General features: G+C 37.7%; 1 protein-coding gene across 6 annotated transcripts in view; it reads right to left on the minus strand.

Annotated features, from left to right (window-relative positions):
- IMMP2L (inner mitochondrial membrane peptidase subunit 2) overlaps positions 1–14,082 on the minus strand; it is a 734,073-nt gene that overhangs the window by 625,662 nt on the left and 94,329 nt on the right. Inside the window, exon 4 of one of the 6 annotated variants that reach the window (XM_072146915.1) lies at positions 11,570–11,597. The exons of the other annotated variants lie outside the window; for them this stretch is intronic. Coding sequence (XP_072003016.1) covers positions 11,585–11,597 — 13 coding nt within the window. The 3' untranslated portion in view covers positions 11,570–11,584. Of the gene's footprint in view, positions 1–11,569; positions 11,598–14,082 lie in introns of those variants that run through there. 6 annotated transcript variants of the gene reach the window in all.

Consider the following 14,082-nt stretch of genomic DNA (forward strand, 5'->3'; position numbering starts at 1 on the left):
ACATTAAATTACAGACTCAACCGATATCTATGTGAGAAAATATAGTATTATGCAATAGTGTTATGCTTCTTATTAAGCCTAATGAACAGGAAATCCACATTTTACTCATCTATGCTAAAGCAAAAAAAGTAACTTAGACTGTTATGACTATGGACATGGGTAGAAGAGCTTAAAGGAAATCTACCATTTGATTTGATGCATTATGAAGGAAACATACCTTGAGGATGCTGCAGAAACATATCTTGTTATAAAATTCATGACCTTGTGAAAGCTGGGTTGCATGCTGCTTGCTATTTACATTACACTGAGCTTCCTGAACTGTCCAGACAGGACTAATCAAGCTGACTTATACACAACTGCTGGGGGATAGTGCAGTGATTGATTACATCTGCCTGTCAGGCACAACACAGTAATTACACCATTCTCTGAAACAGTGCAAGAGGAGAAGAGCCAAACCAGGCACAGGAGAGACAGAGCCTCATTATCCTGAATTTTATTGTTGAATTGAATTATTTTTTCAGCAAAACCACTCAGCTCAGGAATTGAACAAGATATGCTTCTGCATGTGTGTAGCTACAGCATTCTCAAGTTATGTTTGGTTCATAATGCATGAAATCAAATGGTAGATTTCCTTCAAAATGAGTCTCCATACAGCTTTCTTTCTCCTTCTTTTATGTCCAGTTCTTTAATTTCCCTTTTTATGTATAAGAAAAAAAAATAGAAAAATAAAATAGAAACAATAACTATGACAACAATAATGCCTTAGGACCGTACTGTTAAATAAATTGAAAAAAAAAGGGTTGGCACATGGGGCCTACAGGACTAGGGGAGTTGTGCAAATATGGAGCCAGTCATGCATATGTGTCACAGAAGCCACAATATAACTATGATAACCCTTTCACTGCCAGGCAATTCTGGAAATTTTGTTGTGTTATTGGCCAGTGCAATTTTGTACAATTTTGACATGTACAAATAAAAATGAAATTACAGCATAAATAATGATACAAAACTCCAATAAAACATATATTTTCTGAAAGCAGATACTTGCCCCATTTCAAAACTGCATTTAGAAGTTTACAGGCATATCCAGCTCCAAGCAATTTTGATTCAAAGTGTAACATTTTATATTATAAAATGCATAAAAATTGATTTGATGGCAAAAAATGTGCACAAACAGAAAATAATTAGCTTCACACCTCCTAAATGTAATAACTGAACATGTGTAGATACCCCATAATCATATATGTTCACATGAAAAAAATCATCATAAAATCACTGAAACTGAAATAACCAAAAATCTGCACATTATCTAGAGATTATAAAACAGTCACAATCTGCATAATACAGCAATTAAACAGATTAAATTGTAAATACAAAAAGCACACAACCTGGAGATCGTTTTGTCTTAATTAGAAAAGAGTGGACCCGAACTTTAAATTTGGGTGCATCCCACTGGGATATATTGCCAGATTGAAGAGCTTGTAGTCAATGGGGCAAATTGATGCCCCTTTCCTGTCAGCTGTGATTGGCCAGGGGTGTCCTGCAAGGCAGCAAATACGGAAATGTGTCTGGGTTGCGTTGGATGCACTCGGAGACGAATTTAAAAAGCAATACCATTTATCTCTAGTATTGATTAACACTAAGCACCACCATCATGCAACTTTGTGACTTCAACAAATTATTTAAAAAAAGACTCACACCACCGTGAATATAAAAAGAGAGCAGATTTATAAATACCACAACACACAACATCAACAATAATTTACAGACCTAAAAATGCTAAAACAAAAATCATGCAATATTTGGTTGCAATCCACAAATATTTTAAAAATATATAACACACAAAGTAAAAAGCTAGTCTGTCAAAATAATTTACTTTTCAGAAAACACAGCCAACCATGTATAGAAAATAACGGTTTAATTAATAAATACAACCACCTTCATGCAACTTTGCAGCAAACAGTGATACAATGAAAATTACATGACAATTCAAAATTTCCACTATGATATGTACAAATCCAGAATACTAAATACAACCACCTTCATGCATCTTTGCAGAAGTGATAGAATGCAAAAATTACATGGCAATTCAAAATTTCCACTATAATATGCAATGTATATAGTAAGAGGAGTTCATACATACCCCACATGTGTATATTCACCAAAATATGTAGCTAAGGGAATGTTAAATCCACAGGTCAAAAATTTTTGCAGAGCTTTACACAAATATATTATTGTACTCTCCCTTACCCAATAGTAACCGAAATAAAAAATTATTTTATCATATGCTTGTGTGCCAGTGTATGATGAAATCCCTAAATAACGGAGGGATGGTGTGAAATAAAAACTTTATTCAGGAATGCGTGTGTGTTTTTTGAGTTACATTCCTTTTTACAATTTTTTGGGATGCAGTGTTAAAGGAAATCTACCACCAGGATCAAGGATTGTAAACCAAGCACAATTAAATGCTCTGGCAAGATCCACAAACATAGATGACAAGAGGATAAGAAGAAGAAGAGGTGTAAATAAAATGACTATTTATTTTTGAGTCTATTCTTAGTAAATAAGTTTGTTTTTCTTTCTTTATTTTCTTTTGCTTTTCTTACTGTGATTGTGGATTAAGGATGAGGGCTGATGGGTGGAACTAGTGGTTGATGAAAGTTATGGCATATTTGATCGCTTGGTTGTGTCTTAGGCTCCAGAGGAAAGATGGAATATTATGTAAAGGGAAAAAAAAAAGAAAAATATACTTTACATCGCACAAACAATATCCATTGTTTTGGAAGTTTGTTTAAAATGGACAACCCCTTTAATGTATAAATGAAGCTGTATGTAATTTCTGTGCAATATCTATACAACTATAATAATAATAATTTTACCTTATTTAGTGAAAATATAATAAAGAGATTTAAAAAAAAAAAGTTACAAGAAAAGCAGCAAAAATATTTAATATTTTTAATGTATGCTAAAATGCACATGAGCACTGATGATAGGACTGTACAGTAGACTTTATACTAGAAGGACTAGACTATAAACTCACTTTGTCAGTTGAATCCGTGTTGACAGCATGGCATTAAAAATTAAAATGTAATATAGGTCTTAAAGCATATCTACCCAAGCATAATAAAGCTGTAATTCCATCAGAGATATTGCTTTGGCCTTTAAATTAGAAGACCAAAGGTTGAGCAATGTCTACCTGGCAATTACAGATCTGGGAATACAATACTGCGGACTGAATTCATGATAATAAATATAAACTCTAATAAATAAAGCAAATAGAGATGTTACAATATCTGTCTGGAAGAAGGTGGGGATTTAATCTAGAAGCCCAGAATGCTCCAGGTTGGAAATCCAGTAAAGTTTATAATTCAGTGTTCATTTTTATTTTCTTACAAATATTAAAAACTGCTAGCAGCAAAGATGGCACATTTTTCCGACTGAAAATAAGAACCAATGACAGTCAATAGAGCTCCCCATACATCAGTATACACTCACCGGCCACTTTATTAGGTACACCTGTCCAACTGCTCGTTAACACTTAATTTCTAATCAGCCAATCACATGGCGGTAACTCAGTGCATTTAGGCATGTAGACATGGTCAAGACAATTTCCTGCAGTTCAAACCGAGCATCAGTATGGGGAAGAAAGGTGATTTGAGTGCCTTTGAACGTGGCATGGTTGTTGGTGCCAGAAGGGCTGGTCTGAGTATTTCAGAAACTGCTGATCTACTGGGATTTTCACGCACAACCATCTCTAGGGTTTACAGAGAATGGTCCGAAAAAGAAAAAACATCCAGTGAGCGGCAGTTCTGTGGGCGGAAATGCCTTGTTGATGCCAGAGGTCAGAGGAGAATGGGCAGACTGGTTCGAGCTGATAGAAAGGCAACAGTGACTCAAATCGCCACCCGTTACAACCAAGGTAGGCAGAAGAGCATCTCTGAATGCACAGTATGTCGAACTTTGAGGCAGATGGGCTACAGCAGCAGAAGACCACACCGGGTGCCACTCCTTTCAGCTAAGAACAGGAAACTGAGGCTACAATTTGCACAAGTTCATCGAAATTGGACAGTAGAAGATTGGAAAAACGTTGCCTGGTCTGATGAGTCTCGATTTCTGCTGCGACATTCGGATGGTAGGGTCAGAATTTGGCGTCAACAACATGAAAGCATGGATCCATCCTGCCTTGTATCAACGGTTCAGGCTGGTGGTGGTGGTGTCATGGTGTGGGGAATATTTTCTTGCCACTCTTTGGGCCCCTTGGTACCAATTGAGCATCGTTGCAACGCCACAGCCTACCTGAGTATTGTTGCTGACCATGTCCACCCCTTTATGACCACAATGTAACCCAACATCTAATGGCTACTTTCAGCAGGATAATGCGCCATGTCATAAAGCTGGAATCACCTCAGACTGGTTTCTTGAACATGACAATGAGTTCACTGTACTCAAATGGCCTCCAAAGTCACCAGATCTCAATCCAATAGAGCATCTTTGGGATGTGGTGGAACGGGAGATTCGCATCATGGATGTGCAGGCGACAAATCTGCGACAACTGTGTGATGCCATCATGTCAATATGGACCAAAATCTCTGAGGAATGCTTCCAGCACCTTGTTGAATTGAGGCAGTTCTGAAGGCAAAAGGGGGTCCAACCCGTTACTAGCATGGTGTACCTAATAAAGTGGCCGGTGAGTGTATGTAGATTATTTAGATGTTGCAAGAGGTTATGACAAAAAGTCATGGGATAAAATCATTGACTGTTTAATTGCAAATGCGCCAAGAGCAACTACCCGGACAGGAAGGGCTCATTTAAGGAAAGTGTTATTGCTATGAGATATTGATTCCTATAGAAATTAAGTCACAAGAAATTCAGCATGAGAGTTTTGAGAGTTCGTTTGTTCATGGAAAATTAAGACATCTCCTGAAAATAAGACCTAGTGCCTTTTTAGAAGCAAAAATGAATATAACACAATGGGGCACTTTCACAGTGGTGGCCAAAAGTATTGGCAGCCCAGCAATTCTGTCAGATAATACTCAGTTTTTTCCAAAAAATGATTGCAATCAGAAATTCTTTGGTATTATTACATTTATTTAATTTGTCTTCATTGGAAACCCACAAAAAGAATTGTCAAAAAGCCAAATTGGATATAATTTCACACCAAATATAAAAAAGGGGGTGGACAAAAGTATTGGCACTGTTTGAAAAATCATGTGATGCTTCCCTAATTTGTGTAATTAACAGCATCTGCAACCTGAATTTTTCTGTATCTACTGTGCGCAGTGTCATCCAGAAATTTAAAGCCCATTGCACTGTGGCTAACCTCCTTAGATGTGGACGGAAAAGAAAAATTGACGAGAGATTTCAACACAAGATTGTGCGGATGGTAGATAAAGAACCTAGACTAACATCCAAACAAGTTGAAGCTGCCCTGCAGTCCGAGGGCACAACAGTGTCAACCTGTACTATCCATCGGCCTCTGAATGAAAAGAGACTGTATGGTAGGATACCCAGGAAGACCCCACTTCTTACACAGAAAAATAAAAAAGCCAGGCTGGAGTTTGCCAAAACTTACCTGAGAAAGCCTAAAACATTTTGGGAGAATGTTCTCTGGTCAGATGAGACAAAAGAAGATCTTTTTGGGAAAAGGCATCAACATAGAGACCTTCAAAGAAAAGAACACGGTCGCAACAATCAAAACATGATGTTTTCGGGTTGCTTTGCTGCCTCTGCCACTGGACTGCTTGACCGTGTGCATGGTATTATGTAGTCTGAAGACCACCAACAAATTTTGCAGCATAATGTAGTATGAGAAAGCTGGGTTTTCCAGCCATACAATGACACAAAACACACTTCAAAAAACACCTGAAAATGGTTTGAGACTTCTAAAGTGGATACTTCTAAAGTGGCCAGCAATGAGTCCAGACCTGAATCCCATAGAACACCTGTGGAGAGATCTCAAAATGGCAGTTTGGAGAAGGTACTCTTCAAATCTCAGGGACCTGGAGCAGTTTGCCAAAGAAGAATGGTCTAAAATTCCAGCAGAGCATTGTAAGAAACTCATTGGTGGTTACTGGAAGCGGTTGTTTGCAGTTATTTTGTCTAAAGGTTGTGCTACCAAGTATTAGGCTGAGGGTGCCAATACTTTTGTCTGGCCCATTTTTGGAGTTTTGTGTAAAATGATCAAAGATTTGACTTTTTTTCATTCTTTTGTGTTTTTCCATTGCAAGCAAAAATAAATAAAGATATTAATACCCCAAAAAGGGGGGCTATATATTACATGGGCTGGCAGACAATATACTACAGGGGCTGACTGGCTATATACTATGGGGATAGCAGGCTATATACTAGGGGGGTGGGCAGGCTATAAATTACAGAAATTTTTTGTGTTAAAATTAGGTACCTCAGCTTATACTCGGGTCGGCTTATACTCAAGTATACAGTATACAGTTATTTCCTTCCTTTTACAATCTAGCACAAAAATTTACTTTAACACTCTCCAGGAAAATGCAAGAAAAGCTTGATGCAAAAATAACACTAGAAATATGGAAATCCTCACACTCATTTATGAAGAAAACTTTCCGCTGCACCTCTCTCCTCAGGGAGCTATTTCTAAAACCCACCTGCGATGGTATTATACACCCTCCAACCTACATCTTATCTCAATATCTTGTCAATATGTTGGTGCACCTATGACAAAGAAGGAGAACTATTTTGTAGACTATGGAACTGTGACCTTATACATACTCTCTGGACCACTACCTATGCTATTATCAAAGGAATGGTGTAAACAGTCCTTGAGAAATCCCCCGCCCAACCTCTGTAACAAATATTCACTACAGAATCTCTTCTCTATGTTATGTTTCTAGTTAAAAAAAAAAACAATAAAAATCTTTAAAAAAATAACTTAGTATAGTCACAAAATATTAATACACTTTCAAGAATAAACAGTAGATTGTGCAGTTCTGGGCAGAGATACACATGAAAGGGAATCTGTCACCAGATTTGCACATATACATCCAGTGACAGGTTCCTATAGAGCTCTATTAACTAACTGACATCCTTCTTTTAGCTAAAAATTGTTTTGCTTACATCCACATAAATCACCTTTTATGTTATATTACCTGGCATCAGAGGGGCAGAGCATGACCTGCTCGGCCATCCCCTCCCATGTACTCTTCCCCATGCCTTATGACTCTTTAGTGACATCATCTCAGGTACTTTAGTCTGTTAATAATAGCAAATTGAACCCAATGCATGTATCTAACCACATGAAGTCACAGCAGCCTCCATGGACTTGCACTCCTCTCCATTCTCCATGGAGGCTGCTGTGATTTCATGTAATCACATACATGGTGTACAGTTGTAAAAATATGAAACCATCCTTTGTTGGGCAATGTGAGATTTTGTTAAATCCACTGAAATGTGAGCCTGGCAGAGATTTAAAATGGAAAAGAAATTCCATTTCCAGCCGTGTCCAAGGCAATTCCAACTTTATTCAGGCATAATGTTTAAAATACAGGTGCGTTATTGGCCAAAGCGTTTCAAACGGTAACTCCGTTCTTAGTCATGGCTAACATAAGATTAAATACTGTGGATATTTAAGAAAAAACACATGAGAAAAGACACTCCCCAAATTGATGACGTAGCTGTTCGTTGCTTCTGGAATCCTCGGAGCATATAGACAACGGGGAGTCGAATGAGTTAGCAAAAAATAGAAATGAACATAAATACATATTACAAAAGCATAACAACGTTCCATAACTTTTGATGTTATATAATTTTGAAAAAACATGTAAATATGTAAAATTTGAATTGCTAATATTTATACAAAGTATGACAATCTAACACATTGTTTGCATTATATTGTTCAAACATTTTTGGAGAATGGTGCTAGCTCATTTCTTTTGAGAAGTCAGGGATGCGATAATTGCAGGTGTTAGAAAGAATAGAGGTCACATAACACTCGAGTCACATGACAGAACATGGAATACTCGGAAAGCGGAAATGGCGCTCGAAATCGCCCCAACATCTTTGCATTGAGACCTGAAGGATGGCATGAATCTAAAGTAAAAATCCAGAAGGCCTCCCGATTATGCAGCAGAGCATTTACATTACCACCTTGTAGGAGTTTGACAATTTTCTCTACTGCATAGAAGCGGAGGCACTCTGTTTTCCCGGAGTGTGCCTGCAGAAAGTGTTTTGATGCTCCTGAGAGATTGCGGTTTTCTGGATTCCTAATATCATTAAGATGTTCTAAAAATTTAATTTTTAGCTTTCTTGAGGTCTGACCAATATACATTAGGTTACATTCAATACAATGTATGACATTGATAACATTAAAAGAGTTGCAATTGATATGATTTTTTATGCAGAACTCCTTGGTACTGCTACTATTTGAAAATGATGTTCTCTTTTGTACATAGCAACATGTAATACATCGTGTGGCTCCACATTTGTAAAAACCTGAGTAGGAGAGCCATATATGTTTTCGAGGTGTGGATTAATACAAAGAGGGTGAGATTAAATTACCCAAAGTTAAACCTCGTCTAGATACTACATCCATCTGTTAGGATTTTTTCTAGTATAGGGTCACTGGTCAGTAGTGGTAGATGTTTCTGGATTATGGTGGAAATTTCACGAAATTGTGGGCGATATTTTAGAACTAATGTAGGTTTTTTATCTTTAATGTGTTTGTTGTTGTTGTATTTGATAGTAGAATGTGGATTAATTAGAGTATTCCTGTGTTTTTACTTACAATGCAGCTAGCTTGTTCTAATGTCCATTTAGGATGATTTTCATTTTTTAAAGACTTACTACTTACCTTTTGAGATGCTGGGGCGATTTTCGAGCGCTGTTTACGCTTTCCGAGTATTCCATGTTCTGTCATGTGACTCAAGTGTCTTGTGAACTCTATTCTTTCTAACACCGGCAATTATCGCATCCCTGACTTGTCAAAAGAAATGAGCTAGCACCATTCTCCAAAAACGTTTAACAAAATAATGCAAACAATGTGTTAGATTGTCATATTTTGAATAAATATTAGCAATTCAAATTTTACATATTTACATGTTTTTTCAAAATTATATAACATCAAAAGTTATGGAACGTTGTTGTTATGCTTTTGTAATATGGCAAAATCATATGACAAAATCAGAATATTTATGTTCAATTCTATTTTTTGCTAACTCCCCGTTGTCTATATGCTCCGAGGATTCCGGAAGCAATGAACAGCTATGTCATCAATTTGGGGAGTGTCTTTTCTCATGTGTTTGTTCTTAAATATCCACAGTATTTAATCTTATGTTAGCCATGACTAAGAACGGAGTTACCGTTTGAAACGCGTTGGCCAATAACGCACCTGTATTTTAAACATTATGCCTGAATAAAGTTGGAATTGCCTTGGACACGGCTGGAAATGGAATTTCTTTTCCCTGTACAAGAAGTGTTGCTGCCCACGCAGAAGGTTGTTCCGTGCCTTTTCAGGCTCTCCGCAAGGGCTTGAGGTGAGCTGGACTCTTTGCTATCTAAATGGCATAGAGTGTTTCTATTGTAATGCAATATTAAATAGTAGAAATATTAATTAGTCAATAAAGTTACTTGTAGAAAGCATTACAAGTCTCAGAAGGGTTGTAGAAGCCTAACAGCACCTAAAAAAGATAATTACTGTCAATAGCCATGAAGCTGATTAAGGATTTCATTGCCATTGTAAAACTTCAAAGAACTTTTTCTCAACATAAGATGTCTCCTGGTGATCTCAACCTGCCAAACAGCGAACGTTCCTATGATATTTGTTTAAACCTGAGGAGGACAAAGAAGTAATTAACTGTTACAGAAGAGTTCAAATACGGTTCTAAAACAGATCTTAACCCTAACAAATATATTCTTTAACTATGCCACTGATTGTATACTCAAAAGTATTAAGTTTAAATATAAAATAATATCCATGTGCACAATAAAAGCCAACAAAAAAGTTACTGCATCTACATTTCAGCGTATTTTTAAATCTATTTAGCAAGGGCAGTAATAGATTCATTGTTCTTCAGGGAAAGACATTTTACTTTCTAAGAAATAGCTGATATAGACCTGAAGTAAAGAAAACAACCACAAAAGAAATCTAAAAAATGTCTATTGACACCTGCAGTTTGAAGAGTCAATTCATTTTTAAGAAACTTTGCATTAAGAGTACAAGTTAAAACATAAAAGTTTATAACACAATACAAGACTTGTACGTGCATTTGGAAAAAAAAGGTAACAAAAAAGAATGGTTTTTGGTCCAAAAAATTTTGGACCATGAGAGATTATAGTCAGGTGTAGTATTAACCAATGTAACCAAATAAGTCATCATGATTATAATTTTCATATGTAGGTTGAAACACAGTCATAAATGGAAATAAAATATGCTGAGTAGGAGGCTTAAAACCTAGTAAAGAACCGGTAAAGAATGATGAGTTTGTGAAAGGCAGTTTCATGTCAGAGATCACACAAGGCTGAGCACAGGTAGAAGGTACAAGGTTATTATATTGCATCATCAAGGTATCTCTGAGGAAAATATTTAACCCCTTCCCGACATTTGACGTAATAATACTGCATGGCAGGTGGTGCGTTCCCGCAATTTGCAGTACTAATATGTCAAAATTCTGGCACCTAAACGGAGCCAGTGACAGAAGCTGCGGGTGTCAGCTGTATATTATAGCCAACACCCACCTCTAACACCCGTGATCGGAGGTTCGTCTGATCGCAGGTGTAAACCCCTTACATGCCGCGGTCACGATTGACCGTGGCATGTATGGGGCATCTCAAGTGAATCGGACCCCCCCACCAGCGGCGGGGCTTACCGCCGATGCTTACCGCTCCGATGCGCTGATGGCAGTCCCGGGTTATGCCAGTGCTATGGGAGTGCGCGTTCCTCTTCCGGGAGGGGTTGAAGCAGAAAGGGGTTTTAACATATGCTTTAAAATCTCTTCTAAAGAAGCACAAACCAACAGGCAATGTTGAGGACCAAAGACACCAAGATTAACCACAGGACCTTAGAGCAGTAGATGAAAGACACAGTATAGTAGTGACATCAGCTCACAGCTAGAAGAAACCATTGGGACCTAATTAAACCTTTATACTGCTTAGAAGTCTGGCTACAAACGAATAGTCACATTAATACATTTATGTGATGTGGAATAACTCAACAATGAACAAAACAAAAAAAGAACTGTAACTAACAAAATTGGCAGCAAAAGTTCATGGGTCTAAAGTTAAAATATTTGTCTTAAATGGAAGGGAGTTTGTTCACTGAAGAGCTTAAAATCAGTACAAAAATATGTGTCTATAGGCAACGTAAAGCACGTTGGAAGTTTTTTGGCTAGTTTAATGCTTCATTTCAGCAGAGCCAATTGAAAATTGAGAATGCTGCTGCCCTGATGCTGCTACATCACATACTAGTAGTCAGTCAATGACAAATACATTAGTGATATCTAGTATCGCCTTACAGGTGATGATCTGCTCCATCAGGAAGAGGACTTTTTTACTATTTCTCCCGGCCATGGTTTTTCTCTGCTGAATTCACAGTCAAATGTCTTCATGCAGCACATGTCTACACAGCAGTCCTAAAAAAACACCGTCACTGATATAATGGAGCATTTTCCTTAATATCTATCATATTCAAAACACAACTGAACACACTATTCCCTACGTAAAACATCCTTTATATAGTCTCCAGAATAAATTATAGTATCTACAGCACCCACGATTTATTATATATACCAGGTCCCGGAACTACAGCAGCCTGCTAATTTATATACATACCTGTTTTATTTATACAGTCCCCCTAATTCATTTATAACAGTCCCCATATACATACTACCAAATTAAATTATATAGAGTACTCCATATAAGGCCACCCAGATTAAATTCCAGCCCCTATACACAGATCCCCAATAGACAGCATATAGCACCACACCACACACTATATACACAGCCTCCACCAGCAGCACACAGCCTCATCCACTATATACAGCCTCTCCCAGTATATACACATCCTCCCCCCAGTATACACAGCCTGAGATGGGGAGGCGAGTAGAAATCACCCATCAGGGAATCAGATGGTAGATGTTCTTTAACCCCTTCACGACTTGGCCTTTTTTAGTTTTTTCACTTCCATTTTTCACACCCCACCTTCAAAAATCTATAACTTTTTTATTTTTCCACATAAAGAGCTCTGTTATGGCTTATTTTCTGCGTAACAAATTGCACTTCGTAGTGACGGTATTTAATATTCCATGGCGCGTACTGGGAAGCGGGAAAAAAATTCCAAATGCAGTGAAAATGGTGAAAAAACACATTTGCGACGTTTTCTTGTGGGCTTGGATTTCACAGCTTTCACTCTGCGTCCCAAATGACATGTCTACTTTATTCTTTGGGTTGCTACGATCACAGGGATACCACATTTGTACAGGTTTTATAATGTTTTCATACATTTAAAAAAAATTAAAACCTCCTGTACAAAATTTTTTTTTTGATTTTGCCATCTTCTGGCGCTGATAACTTTTTCATACTTTGGTGTACGAAGCTGTGGGTGGTGTCATTTTTTGCGACTTTTGATGGCGTTTTCATTGCTATCATTGTTAGGACTGTGCGACCTTTTGATCACTTTTTATTAATTTTTTTATATTTTCCAAAATGGCAAAAAAATGTCATTTTTGACTTTGGACGCTATTTTCCGTTACGGGGTTAAACGCAGTGAAAAACCGTTATAATATTTTGATAGATCGGACATTTTCGGACGCGGTGATACCTAATGTGTTTATGATTTTTACTGTTTATTAATATTAATATCAGTTCTAGGGAAAGGGGGGTGATTTGAATTTTTAGGTTTTTTTAATATAATTTTTTTTTTTTTAACTTTTTTTTACTTTTACTTTAACTATTTTTCAGACTCCCTAGGGTACTTTAACCCTAGGTTGTCTGATCGATCCTACCATATACTGCCATACTGCAATATGGCAGTATATGGGGATTTTACTCCTCATTCATTACAATGTGCTGATAGCACATTGTAATGAATAGGTTAAAACGAGACAGCTTCGGGCCTTCGTGAGGCCCGATGCTGTCATGGCAACGGATCACCGCTCCCCGTGACGTCATCGGGGAGCGGAGATCCGCGCCAAGATGGCGGCGCCCATGCGGCGCCATCTTTTTGAAGCCTCCGGCAGCATTGCCGGAGGCGATCGCGGTGAAAGCACCCGCGATCGGTGCTAGCACCGATCGCGGGTGTTACCGGTAAGCCTTTGCTGCAATATGCAGCAAAGACTTACCGGCTATGGAGAGGGCTCGGCCCGCGAGCCCTCTCCATGCACCGGGACCCGGCGCGCGCCGTACTAGTACGGCGCGCGTCGGGAAGGGGTTAAAACACAATAAAACCTATATAAATTTGGTATCCCGGTAATGGTATAGACCCAAAGAACGACGGCATGAAAGCCGAGTCCCCAAAATAATGGTGATATACATTTTTTCACCATTGTTACACATTTTTTAATGTATTTGGAATATTTTTCCCACTTCCCGGTACACTGAATGGGATATTAAATATCATCACTATGAAGTACAGTTTGCTACACAGGAAAAAACAACGACACACACAGCCTTGTACATGGAAAATTACAAAATAGTTATAGACTTTTGAAGGTGGAGAGTGAAAAATGGAAACACAAAAGCAAAAAAGCGCCAAGTCGTTAATGGGTTAAAAACTATCTTTTGTGTAGAAGAACAAGCAGTCCTGAAAGTGAAAATATGGTTCTCAAAGAGATTCTATCTCAACATTAAGTATGCCCTTAATTACATACACAAATAGTGACTTTTTCATTCACCAAGTAAACAGAGTTCTCAGTGCAGTGCCTCATACATCTTTAGTATCCCATTTTAAAAAGTTATACTTTTTTGCACAATCACGGTAAAAAGTTGCAAATATTTGCACAAATAAACTCCACTACCGAGCTGGCGTAGGAAAATGATTAGAAGTGCTTGCAGTAGAATGGGAGTCTTTTATCACCCTCTAAAATAAACAAACAAGCCCAAGATACTGAAAGAAAGACA

Source organism: Engystomops pustulosus, chromosome 4, assembly GCF_040894005.1.
Source record: "Engystomops pustulosus chromosome 4, aEngPut4.maternal, whole genome shotgun sequence".
NCBI lineage: Eukaryota > Metazoa > Chordata > Amphibia > Anura > Leptodactylidae > Engystomops > Engystomops pustulosus.